We start from the raw sequence: 15,063 nt of genomic DNA on the forward strand, positions 1-15,063 counted from the left end.
ACTCTTAGGAATTTATTCAACTGATTTAAAAACTTATATTCACACAAAAATCCTACGTACCCACCCAGCAATCCCACTTCTGGGAATATATCCTAAGAACCCCCATATACCAATCAGAAAGAATATATGCACCCCTATGTTCATAGCAGTGTTATTTACAATAGTTAGGATCTGGAAACAGCCTACGTGCCCATCAATAGGTAAATGGATAAAAAAAGCTGTGATGCATTTACACCATGGAATACTATACAGCAGTAAAAAGAAGCTCTTACCATTTGGGACAGCATGGATGGGTTTGGAGACTATTATGCTAAGTGAAATAAGCCAGTTAGAGAAAGACAAGTATCACATGATCTCACTTATATGTGGAATCTAATGAACAAAATAAACTGACGAACAAAATAGGTCCAGAGGCATGGATGTATTGAACAGAATAAAAGATCTCATTGTGGGGTGTGGGGGTAGGACAGGAAGCGATTAACCAAAGATCATATATGCATACTAGAGGCCCGGTGCATGGATTCGTGCACCTCTGAAGTCCCTCAGCCCGGCCTGCAGGGATCTCACCCAGTCCCGATGGGGCCATCAGTGCCAATTGGGGCCATCTTGCCCAGTTCCAATCAGCTGGACCCCAGCAGAAAGCTAACCTACTGGTCAGAGCGTCTGCCCCCTCGTAATCAGTGCACATCATAGCAACTGGTCAAACAATCAAACTAACAGTCAGACACTTAGCATATTAGGCTTTTATTATATAGAATTGCATAACCCATGGACACAGATAATAGTGTGGAGAAGATCTGGGGTGGGGTGGGAGTTGGGTGGAGGGGTATAAAATAGGGAAATTGGGACATCTGTAATACTGACAACAATAAAAAAATTAAAAAATGGGCAGAAGGGTAAAACACACCTACATACAAATGTTTATAGCAGCCTTATTAATAATCACCTTGTTAGTGCCTGCAGACCCAGGGGAAGATCCTGGCACTGAAAATGTACTTCCATGAGTGGATGGCAGGGAAATACAAAAGAAAGAAGCTGGCCACTCCAGCCTGGTAATTAATAGAGTTTATTAAGGGAGGCTGCAAAGTGAAATGGCTCCTTGAACCACTTAGCATGCACCAGAGAATCACACTGGGGAAAGATAGGGATAGTCATATGTACAAGTATGTGACTGATATCAGGTACAGGAAATTGCTTTACATGCTTGGCCAGCTCAGGACAACAAGAATGTTTCCAGATCAAGCTTGTACCAGGAGGCAGAAGACGGGTGCTGGTTTATGTCAAAATACATGGTGATTAAGAACAAAACAGTCTTCAAGTGAGGTTCATGATGAACATTGTCCCTTTTGACTGGGTCCAGTTGTGGGACCCAAGCAGACTTCCTTCACACCCCACCCCTCTTGACCAGCTCTTAGAATTTCACATGCCTCCTCCTTTGCCAGGTACCCTAAGCAGTCAGCAGGAGCTTCAGTACCAGGGAGACAGCTTGCTGTGTTGCCAGTTGACTGCATTGGAGACATATTCGGCAGCAAAAATACAGACACATGCAAGAAAATAGACAAATTGAGAGAAGCAGTCCAAGTATTAGTAATGATTTTTTTTAATATATTTTATTGGTTTTTTACAGAGAGGAAGGGAGAGGGATAGAGAGTCAGAAACATTGAAGAGAGAGAAACATCGATCAGCTGCCTCCTGCACACTCCCCACTGGGGATGTGCCCGCAACCAAGGTACATGACCTTGATTGGAATCGAACCCGGGACCCTTGAGTCCACAGGCCGATGCTCTATCCACTGAGCCAAACCGGTTAGGGCAGTAATGATTTTTTTACCATGTTCCCAAAGACCCAAACCTGTGTGTTTAGTAGTCAGCTTGGCCTGGGGGTTGGGTCACTTACGGCATTTACTTGGGTTTTCATGTGTAAACAAAGAAGAGCTATGAGTTCATTCATCTGGTGTAAAAACAACATTTAGTTTGGATGATGGCACAGGAACCCCCTTATGAATGTGTAATGATACCTAAGGCCATTCTGCCGGGGCTGACTGGCGGACCCTGAGCAATGGATGAACAGATTACTCTAACACACATTTATGTAAAAGAGAGGGCTAAGGCACTACTTGGCTATTGCCACCAAGTAAACCTGTTCGCCTGCCTCAAGTTTTTATTGTCATAACAGCTTGAACTAAAATTAACCTCTAGATACAATCAGCAAGGTAAGCATCCTTGAGAAAGGATATGCTTCCTCAATGTCGGATCTTTAAAGACTAAACAGAGATTCTAGCAAAACACCCCCGGGGGATCGGACTTGTTTGGAAAAGTCAAGGTAGGGGCTGCTGCCTTCAGCAAAGTCCCCTCAGAGGCCCCCTGACCTTTCAGAGAATCCTCCTTACAGACATCCCAACCAAGTCCTGTGCTTCCCCCACACCATCCTTCTTTGTAGAACAGATTTTCTCAGTGACATTTTAATATTTCACAAGGACAGACTGTGGACTATCACTGAGAGTTTGTTGAGTAAACTTAGTCAGGGTTCCTATGGGGATGATTGCATCTTCCAAGAATGAGCCCATAGCAAGGAGACGTTTCCATCAAATTCCCCATCTGTAATGAAATACCACAGTCACGTCAGTCTAAGGTTGGAAAGACAAATACTTGTAGGGGCTTGAATGGGAGATTTTCTCCTTCTATAAGAATTACACTTGTAGCCTGGTCTTCAGATGTTAATGTGGCCCGAGCTTTAGGAATCTGGCCAGGCTGTGTAAACCATATTAAGTTGGCGAGGGGAGGTGGCACTGTTGAGCCTAAGGAGGTGAATAGGCAGGGGAATATGCTAGGACCCCTACCTTCTCTCTTCCAGTGGTGCATATCCAAGTCCACCTATCCCATGTTTCCTCAGGTCCTGATTACATTAGAATGACAGGATCCCACCAGGGACTGAGCAGTTCCTCCCCACCATGGCCGTGAAGCAAATGACGCATCCTAGTGAGATGTCCTATTACAGATTCCAGTAAGCAGTCCCCTTCCCAGGGACAGTAGGGCTTGGCGTGCTCAGTATCAGAGGTCACTCACCCAGTGCCACTGTCGGGACTTTTGCTGTGTTCTTTGTTTTCCATATCTTGACCGTATTTGGGTGTCTCAGCCCGAGTTCGTAATCTGGCATATAGGGCAATAGGCCCCATCGGTTGATTATTTAAATGTGTACACGCCTGGGAAAGTATCTTTGTCTACCAGGTGTTAGTAATTTTTCCAGTTAGTAATTTTTACCTGTTGTTAGAATACCATTTTCCTGTTCCATCAACTCAGCTGCCTGTGGGTTATGTGAGAGGTGGAATTTCCATTTAATAACATGTTCTTTTGCCCATTCCTATGCATCATGCCCTTTGAAGTGTGACCCCCCCCCCCAGTCGCTATCTATTTGACAGGGGTACCCATACATAGCACTTAACTGTTCTAGTCCCTTTGTAGCGGCAGCTTGATCAGCTGGCTTACATGGAAAGGCTTGTGTTAAACCGGAGGCTTTGTCGACACACACCAGAGCACATTTGGAGCCTGTACTCAGTTGAAGAAGGCTATGTCCTTTTGCTCACCCCTTACCAGTTGGGCACTTCAATGGATGGCCCTGGATCCCCGTGGCAGTCATCTAGGGCCGTGGTCAGCAAACCATGGCTTGCGAGCCACATGCGGCTCTTTGGCCCCTTGAATGTGGCTCTTCCACAAAATACCACGTGCGGGTGCACACGTACACTGTGACTGAAACTTCGTGGCCCATGAGCAGAAGTCGGTATTTTGTGGAAGAGCCGGTATTTTGTGGAAGAGCCACACTGAAGGGGCCAAAGAGCTGCATGTGGCTCACGAGCCACGGTTTGCTGAGCCGCAGTTTGCCGACCACTGATAGGGCACTGTTTGGAACAGACAGGACAGGATGCAACTACATTAACCAGATCACTGCATTTTAAAGGCAGCCCTGCCTCCTTACTCATGTACCATCCCACTCAGGCACTCCAGTGCCCACTCTTCCTAATCTGTCATGTCAACTGACAGGTCAGTTGCTAATGCACATATTTTTGCCAAAGCATGCACTTTCTGGGGGTGTGGATGCCCTCTGAGGAAGGTCATAGAAAACAATGAGATCTGCCTCCCTCAGGCTCTTGTGGGCAGCCCAAATATTTTCCCACATCTCTTGTCCCCATAAAGGTTTGTTCATAATCATCCACCCCTTCTCTGTCTAACATCACCTGAGCCATGGGTCACTCTATTTAACACAGCCCAGCGGTCAGTGTACAAAACCCGGGTTTGTGTGTAAGGGACTAATCAGACAGCTCTTAATTCAGCCCAATGTCTACTGTGGTTTGCCCATGTTTCCATCCAGATAGTATCTGGGCACGGTTAATTGGCAACTGACATCCGGACAGACAGAGCCATCAGTGTACCAGGATCCAGCAGAATTCCCCCTATTCCTTCTTTACAGGTTGAAAGGAGGGGCACAGGGATGAGAGCAGTAGCATTTGGAGGCTCTACATAGTCAAAGGGACTTAGCAGTTGCTGCATCTCTGAAGATAGAGTACTATTTGACAGAGCACTCCTCTGCTGCAAACAGGCCTGCCACATAGTCTGTGTGGGAGTCTGCCCTGGCAGAGCCAGCCTGGTGGGACATGACCCAGCTCTTGATGGGAAGGCACATTCTTAATGTAACCAACAGTTCCCTGGTACGTGGCTCCACCTGCAGGAGCGCTGTGTAAACTGCCAGATGTTGCTGTTCTGCGGAGATATTTCTGTTCTCTTCCCCTTTCCACAGTTGGGATCAGAACTGCCAAGGGGCACTATTTTCTATAATGTCCATCTCATGTCTCCTGGGGTAACCAAACCTAATTGAAATGGTAACCCATGTGTGAGATTCCAAGGCTTTGATCTGTTTGACTAGTTGTTTTTTATTTTCTTGAAGGTGGCATGGCATGCCATTCTGACCCCCGGTCCCATGAATGTCTCTCTCTTTGTAACTAAAGGGTATAAAGGATAAAGCTATTGTGATAAATGAGGTGTAAATGTTTACCAGTATCCCCAAATCCCACAGAAGCTTGTACCTTTCTCACATTTTTTGGTATGAGCTATCTATTTCAGCCTCAAGCACAACCTGGATCTCACCCAACTGAATGACTCCCAAGAACTTTACTACAGTTCCTGATCCTTGGGTTTTTTCCAGATTCACTGCCCAGCCCCTCTCTTGTAGGTGGTCCAGCAAGCCTGCAGGGTTTTCTACAGTCAGGGCAGATCTTCACAGGTTAACTTTATATCATCAATGTAATGGGCCCATTTCACTGGGGCTGGGAACGAAAACAATGACAAATCCCCGGCCACCACTTCACAGGATGTGGTGAGGAAAGCCCATCATTGCTCCTTCCAGGTAAAGGCAAATTGATATTGGGACCCAACAGCTGGGGGTATGAGAAAAAAAAAAAAAGCATTGGCTAGGTCCTGCACAGCATATGTTCCTAGGACCACCTACTATAGTGGCAATATTAGGCACAGCCACATGAATAAGGGGCACTATCCTATTGAGCTCCTTGTAATTTATTGTCATTTTTCAAGAACCCCTTGGGCTGTTAAAGGCCCTGTGTGCAGGATGCACAATGCCTCACTTGGGGGAGCTCTTGAGTAGTTCTCCCTATTTCCTTATGTGTTCCAGGTGATCATGTTTAACTGTCACCACTTTTTCCCTCTGGTGGCAAACGAACTGCCTCCCAATTGGCATTGCTCTCTGATTTAATTAATTCTAGTCATAGGCAGAATCCTCAATACAGTTTTATAAAGTCTTGCCTTGCAAGATATTGATGCTCAATATGTTTTCCAGAATTGGGGAGATGAAGCCATACTCCCAATGGGGGAGAGTACCCAGTTTGCAGAACCAGGGGAAATTTTTTGACCATTACATACTAGTTTCCTTAGCCATTGATAGCAATGAGGGGCCAGAGAATTGCTGAGGATTTCCATATATTAGAATGCATTCAGCACCAGTGTCAACTCAACCAAAGTAGTTACCCTGTGTTTATTTCTGGGGGAACCAATAGATGATGAGTTCCTCATGAGGCCTCTGATTGCCCACAGTGGCCTCCACCTGAGGACAATCTTAGCCTTCATCCTATACTGGCGGGGGCCAGGGGTTCAGGAGCAGAAGTAGGGTTGAGAAGGTGAGCCACAGGGGATTTTTAGGACAATGAAACAATTCTGTATGAAAGGGTAATGGCCAATAAGTGACATTATGCATTTGTCAAAATATATAGAGTTTTACAATACATACAGTGAACCTTAGTTATACAAAATTTTAAAAACCCATTTAAGAGGCTGTGGATCCCAAGGAATGAAGACTGAAACTTGAAAATCTAAGTGTATTACAAATGTATCCTATGAAATACAATGAGGCATCCAACCAATGTAAAAGGAAATCTCAGAAGGCTCCTCTAAATCTGTTGGGGTGTCTTCTGGGGGAGCCAATGGTATCAATGGCTTTAAAGCTTTCCATAACCCCACTAGCACTGCATTAGGCTGGCAATCAATCAGTGCTTTCAGGTGCCCGTGGCAACCAGATGGTGCCAGATTTGCTTTCAGGTTATTCTCACATGGCCTTTCTTCCCTGCTGACAAAGTAGATGGGTTGGCCATCTACTTCTATGTGGGGAGGAATGGCCCATATGTTAGACATGTGTCGACCACAGTGAGAGTATAGGGCCACCCGAAAACACCAGCTGGCCTCATGTATTTGTTTGAAGAACTACACATTGCACTCTGCATCAAGAAAGGAAAGCACATCGCCTCAGCTGTAGGCTAGCCCGTTTCATGGGTGTGTTGATTGACTGCTGATGCCCAGCTAAAGGCAGAAGCCAGGGTTAGGAAATTGGAGGCAGATCTAAGGGAAACACACCAGAAATAAACACAGGGTAACTACTTTGGTTGAGTTGACACTCGTGCTGTATGTACTGTAATGCATGGTAATCCTCAGAAATTCTCTGGCCCCCTCAGTGCTATCAATGGCCATGGAAGCTAGTGTGTAATGGTCAGAAAATTTCCCCTGGTTCTGCAAATTGGGCACTCTCTCCCACTGCCCCCTTTTCTTTCACTCTGTCTGAGTTCCAAGTCCTTCCCATAGCTTGGATGTTCTCTGGAGACTGGTGTGTTTCCCCTAGATCTGCCTCCAATTTCCTAACCCTGGCTTCTGCCTTTAGCTGGGCATCGGCAGTCAATCAACCCATCCATGAGACGGGCTAGCCTACAGCTGCGGCCATGTGCTTTCCTTTCTTGCTTGCATAGTGCAATGTGTAATTCTTCAAACAAATACATGAGGCCAGCTGGTGTTTTGGGGGTGGCCCTATATTCTCACTGTGGTCGACACACGTCTAACATATGGGCCACTCTTCCCCACATAAAAGTAGATGGCCAACCCACGATTTCCCCCATAGATGCCTCTTTCCCAAGGCCCATTTCTTCAGTCTCTTGCCTGGATCACGAATTGTTAGTACACGGTCACCCAGGGAAAGGTCCCAAACTGAAAATCTACCTCCTAGGGCAGGGAAAGACCGAACAAAGGCGGGCCACTCCAGTCTGGTATTTAATAGAGGACAACTTACTTATGAGGCACATCTTGGGTGGCTGCAAGATGAAATGGATTCTGAAGATGTTAAGCAGACACCAGGGAATTATATAAGGGGCAGGGGGAGAGAATAGTGTACTAGTCTGTAACCGCTACCAGGTACAGGAAATTGCTCTGCATGCTTGACCAGGCCAGAACAACCAGATTGTTTTCTGGATCCAGCCTGTACCAGAAGGCAGGAGAGGGATGCTGGTTTGTGTTAGGACACAAGTGATTAATATCAAAACAGTCTTCAAAGGAGTTCCTTTTAACCCAGGTCCAGTTTGCAAGTCAGACTGCCCTGGAACAGTTTCTCCTCCACACACCAAAAACTGAAAGCAACCAAGATGACTTCAATAGGTGAATGAGTAAACAAACTGCATGTCTGAACAACAGAATATTATTCAGACATAAAAATAGTTACCAAACCACAAAGAGACACGGGTAAATCTTAAATGCCTTTTGCTAAGTAAAAAAAGCCAGTCTAAAAGGTCTACATCCCCTCGGATTCCAATTATATGCCATTCTGGAAAAGGTAAAAATATAGAGACAAAAAAAATATCAGTGGTGCCCAAGGGCTCAGGGGCAGGGAGTAGGGTTGAGAAGGTGAACCACAGGGGATTTTTAGGACAATGAAACAATTCTGTATGAAACTGTAATGGCCAATAAGTGACATTACGCATTTGTCAAAATGTATAGAGCTTTACAATACATAAAATGAACTTTAATTATACAAATTTTTAAAAACTCATTAAGAGAATGGGAATCCCAAGGAGTGAAGACTGCAACTTGACACTCCCATGGATACATAAAAGTTGATAGTCTGTACACTTTATAGGATGCAATTAGAATGGCATCTTACCTGTGCTGGTCTTCCTCCCCCAAATCCATAACCCTAGTCTAATCATAAAACAAACAAACAGCACAGCAAAGGAAACCATCAACAAAACAACAAGAAGACCCACTACATGGGAGAACATATTTGCCAATGATACCACCGATAAGGGTTTAATCTCTAACATTTACAGGGATCTCATGAAACAACAAAAGGAAGATAAACAATCCAATAAAAAATGGGCAAAGGACCTAGATAGACACTTTTCGAAAAAGAACATACAGAAGGCCGAAAGACATATGAAAACATGCTCAAAGTCACTAATTATACGAGAGATGCAAATCAAAACGACAATGCGTTATCATCTCACACCTGTCAGAATGGCTTTCATCAACAAATCAACAAACAACAAGTGTTGGAGAGGATGTGAAGAAAAAGGAACCCTTCTGCACTGTTGGTGGGAATGCAGACTGGTGCAGCCACTGTGGAGAACAGTATGGAACTTCCTCAAAAAACTAAAAATGGAACTCCTATTTGACCCTGTGATCCCACTTCTAGGAATATATCCCAAGAAACTAGAAACGCCAATCAGAAAGGACATATGCACCCCTATGTTCATAGCAGCACAATGCACCATAGTTAAAATTTGGAAACAGCCTAAGTGCCCATCAGCAGATGAGTGGATTAGAAAACTGTGGTACATCTACACAATGGAATACTATGCTGCGGTAAAAAAGAAGGAACTCTTGCCTTTTGAAACAGCATGGATGGAACTGGAGAGCATTATGCTAAGTGAAATAAGCCAGTCAGAGAAAGATAAATACCACATGATCTCACTCATTTGTAGATTATAGAGAACAACATAGACTGATGAAAAGGGACAGATCCAAAGACTGAGAAACAGCGATCAGGCTATCAATCCCCAGAAGGAAAGCAGGGGAAAGAGGGCGTAGGGGGAAGAGATCAACCGAAGGACTTGTATACACCCATATAAGCCAAACCAATGGACATGGACAATAGGGGGATGGGAGCATGAGTGTGCAGGAGTGGGAGAGAGGTTGGGGGTTAATGGAGGGGATGAGGACACATTTGTAATACCTTAACTAATAAAAACAAAAAGAAAAGAAAAGAAAAAAATAAACAAACAAGCATCAGACAAATTCTAATAGAGGGTAATTCTACAAAATACTTGACCAGTGCCTCTCAAAACAGTCAGTCATCAATAACAGGGAAATTCTGAGAAACTGTCACAGTCAAGAGGAGCCTAATGAGACATCCTATCTAATAAAAGAGAAACATGGTAATTAGCATACGACCGCTACCCTTCCCATTGGCTAATTAGAGCGATATGCAAATTAACTGCCAGCCAAGATGGCGGCTAATTTGTATATGTAGGCTCCAAGTGGCAGAGCAAGCCTGGTGAGGACGCAGGCGTTCTGCCTCAACCGGCTGGTGGAGGGCCTCTGGGCCTGCTTGGTCAGCACTGCCATGGGGATGGAGCAGAGACACAGCCCATAGGGGGGCTGGCACCGAGAAGCCCCAATCCCGCCTGGGCAGTGGGGTCAGAGTAGCAGAGACACAGCCCACAGGGGGGCCGGCACCCAGCCGCCCCAAGCCCCGCCTCAGCGCTGGGGTTGGGGGAGCAGAGACACAGCCCTCAGGGCGGCAGCACCCAGCTGCTCCAAGCCCCTTCTCAGCGCTGGGGTTGGAGGAACAGAGACACAGCCCTCAGGGGTCCCTGCAGCCAGTAGCCCCAAGCCCTGCCTCGGCGCTGGGGTCAGAGGAGCAGAGACACATCCTGCAGGGTGGGCAGCACCCAGCAGCCCCAAGCCCTGTGGCGGAGGAGGCTCTGGGGCTGCTGGGACTGCTGGGGCCGCTGGGGCTGCTGGGGCTGCTGGGGCCGCTGGGGCTGCTGGGGCCAGAGGAGCAGAGACACAAGCCTGCAGCGGGGCCCAGCACCCAGCAGCCCCAAGCCCCGCCTTGGCGCTGGGGTTGGAGGAGCAGAGACACAGCCCTCAGGGTGACCTGCACCCAGCAGCTTCAAGCCCCACCTCGGCGCTGGGGTCAGAGGAGCACAGACACAGCCTGCAGGGGGGCCGGCACCCAGCAGCCCCTAACCCCAAGGCCGCAGAGGCGCGGGGGCCACTGGGGCTGCAGCAGAGACACAAACCAGCAGGAAACCTGTGGAAAGGGAGATAAACTATCATAACTTTATCTCCCTTTCCACAAGATGAGAAAACTGACCCTGATTATTTAGTGATATGGCCCACACCTTTCTACAAGCACAGGGTATGTTATGATCACTCCCAGGAAGTCATCAGAATACTGGTCAGAATACTGTTTCCAGGAAATAACGCTACTGTGGCAAATTATCTAAGAGAGGAAACAAGCTTTTGTTGGGTTTATTCTGAAGGCCAGAGAACAGACCACCCCAACATATGCCATGTTGTTATATTGATGATCTTAACCTGCAGATGCTTGAAAAACAGCAAATGCAAGGAGAGGTTTTCACTGAAGTCTCCTTCTCTGCCTAAAATCGGACCCCCCCAAAAGGTTCCCTTGATGGGAAAAGTGCCATCAGCCAGTGAAGACTGACTCCTGTCACAGGACAGGAGACTAGAAGTTGACATCACATCCAAACTTTGTTACAAACTGTCTCCCCCACCCCTATGCATCTTTCCTAAAAATCATGTACTCTCCTCTAAGAGGCCTACATATCCCATCCCCTTTCCCTAGAAAGAAGGTATTTAAATCTGGATTCTAAGCCACTTTGGGAAGTTATTCATTTTTTCCTGGGATCTCCCACATATACACGAGGTACACATGTTAATGAACTTTGGTTTTTCTCTTGGTAATCTATCTTTCATTACAAGGGCCTCTGCTAAGAACTCAGAAGGGTAGAGGAAAACTATTTTTCCTCTTCCATAATTCTATCTCGGGAAATCAAGTCCTGGACTGAACAGTGAGTTTGGCTCAAGTGCCAAGCAGTCCCGGCTGAGGGGAGGGAAGCTTTTAGGGGGAAATCAATGATACTGGCATCAAAGTAGGACAGAGGGCACACGCATGGTTGCTGGTGGGAGTTTAAAGTGATTCAACATTTTTGGAGGATGATTTGGCAAAATTGATAGAAATGTTCAAGGTACATCCAAGAGTCTTCTAGGAATCTCATCTGCTGAGATAAAGCACGAGTGCATAAGCCCTGGTCAGAACCCAGGATGCTACTGCGGGCTCTCCTTCCATGATAGGAAAACCTGCTAACAACCTGCATTTTTAGGACAAGGTGGCATCTACACTAATAAAAAGGTAATATGCTAATTAGACTGAACATCTTCCAGACGAGGTTCCGGACGTCCTTCCGGACAAAGCCATGGTGGCAGGGCTGAGGCAGAGGCGGTTAGAGGTGATCAGGCAGGCAGGGGAGAGCAGTTAGGAGGATCAGGATGGCAGGGGAGAGCAGTTAAGGGTATCAGACCAGCAGGGGAGAGCAGTTAGGGGGATCAGGCCAGCAGGCAGGTGAGCAGTTAGGTGCCAGCAGCCCTGAGGGGTCCCGGATTGGAGAGGGTGCAGGCCAGGCTGAGGAACTCCCCGCTCCCGTGCACGAATTAGGGGCAATCAGGCAGGCACGCAGGTGAGTGGTTAGGAGACAGCGGTCCAGGATTGTGAAAGGGATGTCTAACTGTCGGTTTAGACCCGATCCCGGCAGTCGGACATCCTGGGATCAGGCCTAAACCAGTAGTCAACATCCCCCAAAGGGTCCAAGATTGGAGAGGGTGCAGGCTGGGCTGAGGGACACTCTCCTCCCATGCACGAATTTCATGCACCGGGCCACTAGTCCTGTATAATAAAAGGGTAATATGCAAATTGACCCTAATAGTAGAATGACCGGGAATGACTGGTCACTATGACACACACTGACCACCAGGGGGCTGATGCTCAATGCAAGAGCTGCCCCCTGGTGGTCAGTGCGCTCCCACAGGGGGACCTCTGCTCAGCCACAAGCCAGGTTGATGGCTGCCAGCACAGAGGTGGTGGCAGGAGCCTCTCCTGCCTCCTCAGCAGCACTAAGGATGTCCTACTGCAGCTTAGGCCTGCTCCCCACTAGCAAGTGGACATCCCCCGAGGGCTCCCAGGATGCCAAAGGGATGTCTGACTGCCAGCTTAGGCCCAATTCCTCAGAGAGCGGGCCTAAGCCAGCAGGTGGACATCCCCCGAGGGGTCCCAGACTGAGAGAGGGTACAGGCTGGGCTGAGGGACCCCCCTGAGTGCACAAATTTTTGTGTACCAGGCCTCTAGTGTCAAATAAAGATAATGTGGTATCCTGAAAGGGATCCTTAAATAGAAAAACATTAGGTAAAAACTCAGAAAATCTCAATAAACTGGCACACATAAACCAAGTACTAAAAATTGCCCATCTGACAAAAGAAACAGATACAATTTTGATTCATTCCCACTAGACGGCTATTGTTTTATTGGCTGTTGTTGTTTGACAATCTAAGGGAAGAGAGGTCAGTGTCCCTGACTAAATAATCAGGTATTGCATGTTTTAAAAATTCCTGTGGCACACCAGTTGAAAACTGCTGTTATACAGCAATCACATTGAATGGACTACATCTACCCTCAGCAAAATGCACTTCATCATTATTTGTTCACATTCTTGTCTTCCCCACTAGAGGCTAAGTTACTTGAAGACAAAACCAGGCTTCTCCATTTTGCATTTTATGTGCTGAAGTAAATTAAAGATAAGTAACTTGAGCATACTGGTTTCCTCTACTTGTCACACTCCTTTTGTCCTCAGCATATGTCACCCCTCATCCAACCTTTGATTAAACCATCTAATTGAATTCAAATGATACTTCCCCCAGGAAAAACTCCTTAACCAGAAGTTATCATGATTTCTTTTTCTCTGCTGAATTCCTACATAACATTTATCATTGCCTTTACATGGTTTTGAGTTAAATATCTTTAATCAAATAATTTTAAATGACTAGAAAATAACTGAATATTTATTAAGTCCTTAATGTGTCTCAAGAGTACCTCAATTTGTACTGATAAGCAAACACACCAAGGAAACAACAAAATTGACAACATAAAAAAAAATTCTTAATGACCACAAATAGCCACAAAAACAAGTCAGACTCTAACTTAAAAGGCAAATGGACTGCAAGAAGTAACACAGAACTAACTAACTAACTAACTAACTAACCTGCAAAGAGCTCATTTGCCCCCAGCAGGTTTGTGGGCTCCTCTCTAGTTCGAGCTCCTTGGGCTCACTTCAGAATCAGTGCTTATTTCCTTCTTTCATTCTCTGTTTGCTAAGTCACTGCTTTAATTATGCTCAAGTTAAACAGTTTGCTGATTGCTAACAACTTGGACAGCTGATTGACACATAAAGCCGAACATACTGTTCTGGTCACCTAACTATATAAAAGTAAAAAAGACCATACAGCCTGGTGTTTATTCACCATTGATTCCCAAATTAATGCATTTGAGAGAAAAAAAAAATGAAGAGTTACCTGATCCTTGTACCAAGATGGGAAGCACGAGGAGCTGGAGAATGGGATGGAGTGGGAAGTCCATTAAATTTGATGAGAAAATCTTCTCTAACACTTGGAATACTTTCTTTTCTAACTGAAATCTAGCACTGAAAGGCAATTTTCAGGTCTTTCGGTATTCTACCAAACTGTGTTACTCATTAACTACTTGCTCTGAAAGTTCGTTAAAAATTTCATCACCGTCAATTTAGAACTTCCTTGTCTGCCTAATCTACAATGTTATTCAAAATCTTAGGTCTATGCATATAATTTTCTTAAACATATCTGCTTGCTATTTTGTAGCTGTCATGTCATTAGTACACAGATTCTAAAATCATACCTGCTGGCTTGAAAGAAAATTTAATTAGCTTTTCTTTTGGGTGTGTTACTAACCTTTCCCATTCTTTTGTGTTCTATTATTTGTGTACATAACAGGTATCAAACTGGTTTTTCCACAATGAGTAAGATTGAGTGATAAGGCTGCTCTACACAGAGGTATATTAAGTTTCTAAAAATCATTTCTCTTGGCATCTAAATTCCTACAATCTACCTCTTAAACAACTGAAGTAGAAAATTTAAAAAAGTAAGTTTCAAGTTAAATACTATTTACACATTAAAGTGAAAAAAATAAACACAGACACATTACTTTCATCTTATAAACTCTTCTCTCTACACACTACTTTAAATAGAGAAAGCCCTTCTTTCCTGGTGCTTTTGATTTCTATTTTTTCTCCTTTAAATTCTAACCCAGCCATGTGCCTGTTGGTATTTCATGCACACAGACTCATACCAGCCTCCCCAGCATGTCTACCTCCTGCTGAGATTCTGAACAACAGTGCCCATTCATTTCAACAGTCTCATTCATTAAAGTTCAGAGTGTACTTTACCTGAACAATCCATTTGAAAGCAAAGATTTTATTCCGCTTGCACATCTATTATTCCTGGTGTAAAGATTAATGATCTCTGGACTATATGTTCTGTCTTACAAGGTAGGGTAGTGATCTTTATCCAGAATCTCAGACTTATGCTTAATTAGACAAACAGCCCAGGAGTGGGGATTAAAGCCAGGGCTGGGATTTGG

At 45.3% G+C, this 15,063-nt stretch overlaps 1 protein-coding gene across 2 annotated transcripts in view; it reads right to left on the reverse strand.

The window, feature by feature from the left end:
• Positions 1–14,862, reverse strand: part of LOC308516408 (OX-2 membrane glycoprotein-like) — a 37,186-nt gene extending 22,324 nt beyond the window's left edge. The window contains exon 1 of one of the 2 annotated variants that reach the window (XM_081087359.1): positions 13,965–14,862. In XM_081087359.1, the coding sequence (XP_080943485.1) occupies positions 13,965–14,028 (64 nt within the window). In that variant the 5' untranslated portion in view covers positions 14,029–14,862. The remainder of the gene's footprint in view (positions 1–13,964) is intronic. The other variant, XM_081087360.1, reaches the window with a different exon arrangement.
• Between the last annotated feature and the right edge of the window lie 201 nt (positions 14,863–15,063).

The sequence above is a fragment of the Myotis nattereri genome, assembly GCF_964212035.1.
Source record: "Myotis nattereri genome assembly, chromosome: 3".
Classification (NCBI taxonomy): domain Eukaryota; kingdom Metazoa; phylum Chordata; class Mammalia; order Chiroptera; family Vespertilionidae; genus Myotis; species Myotis nattereri.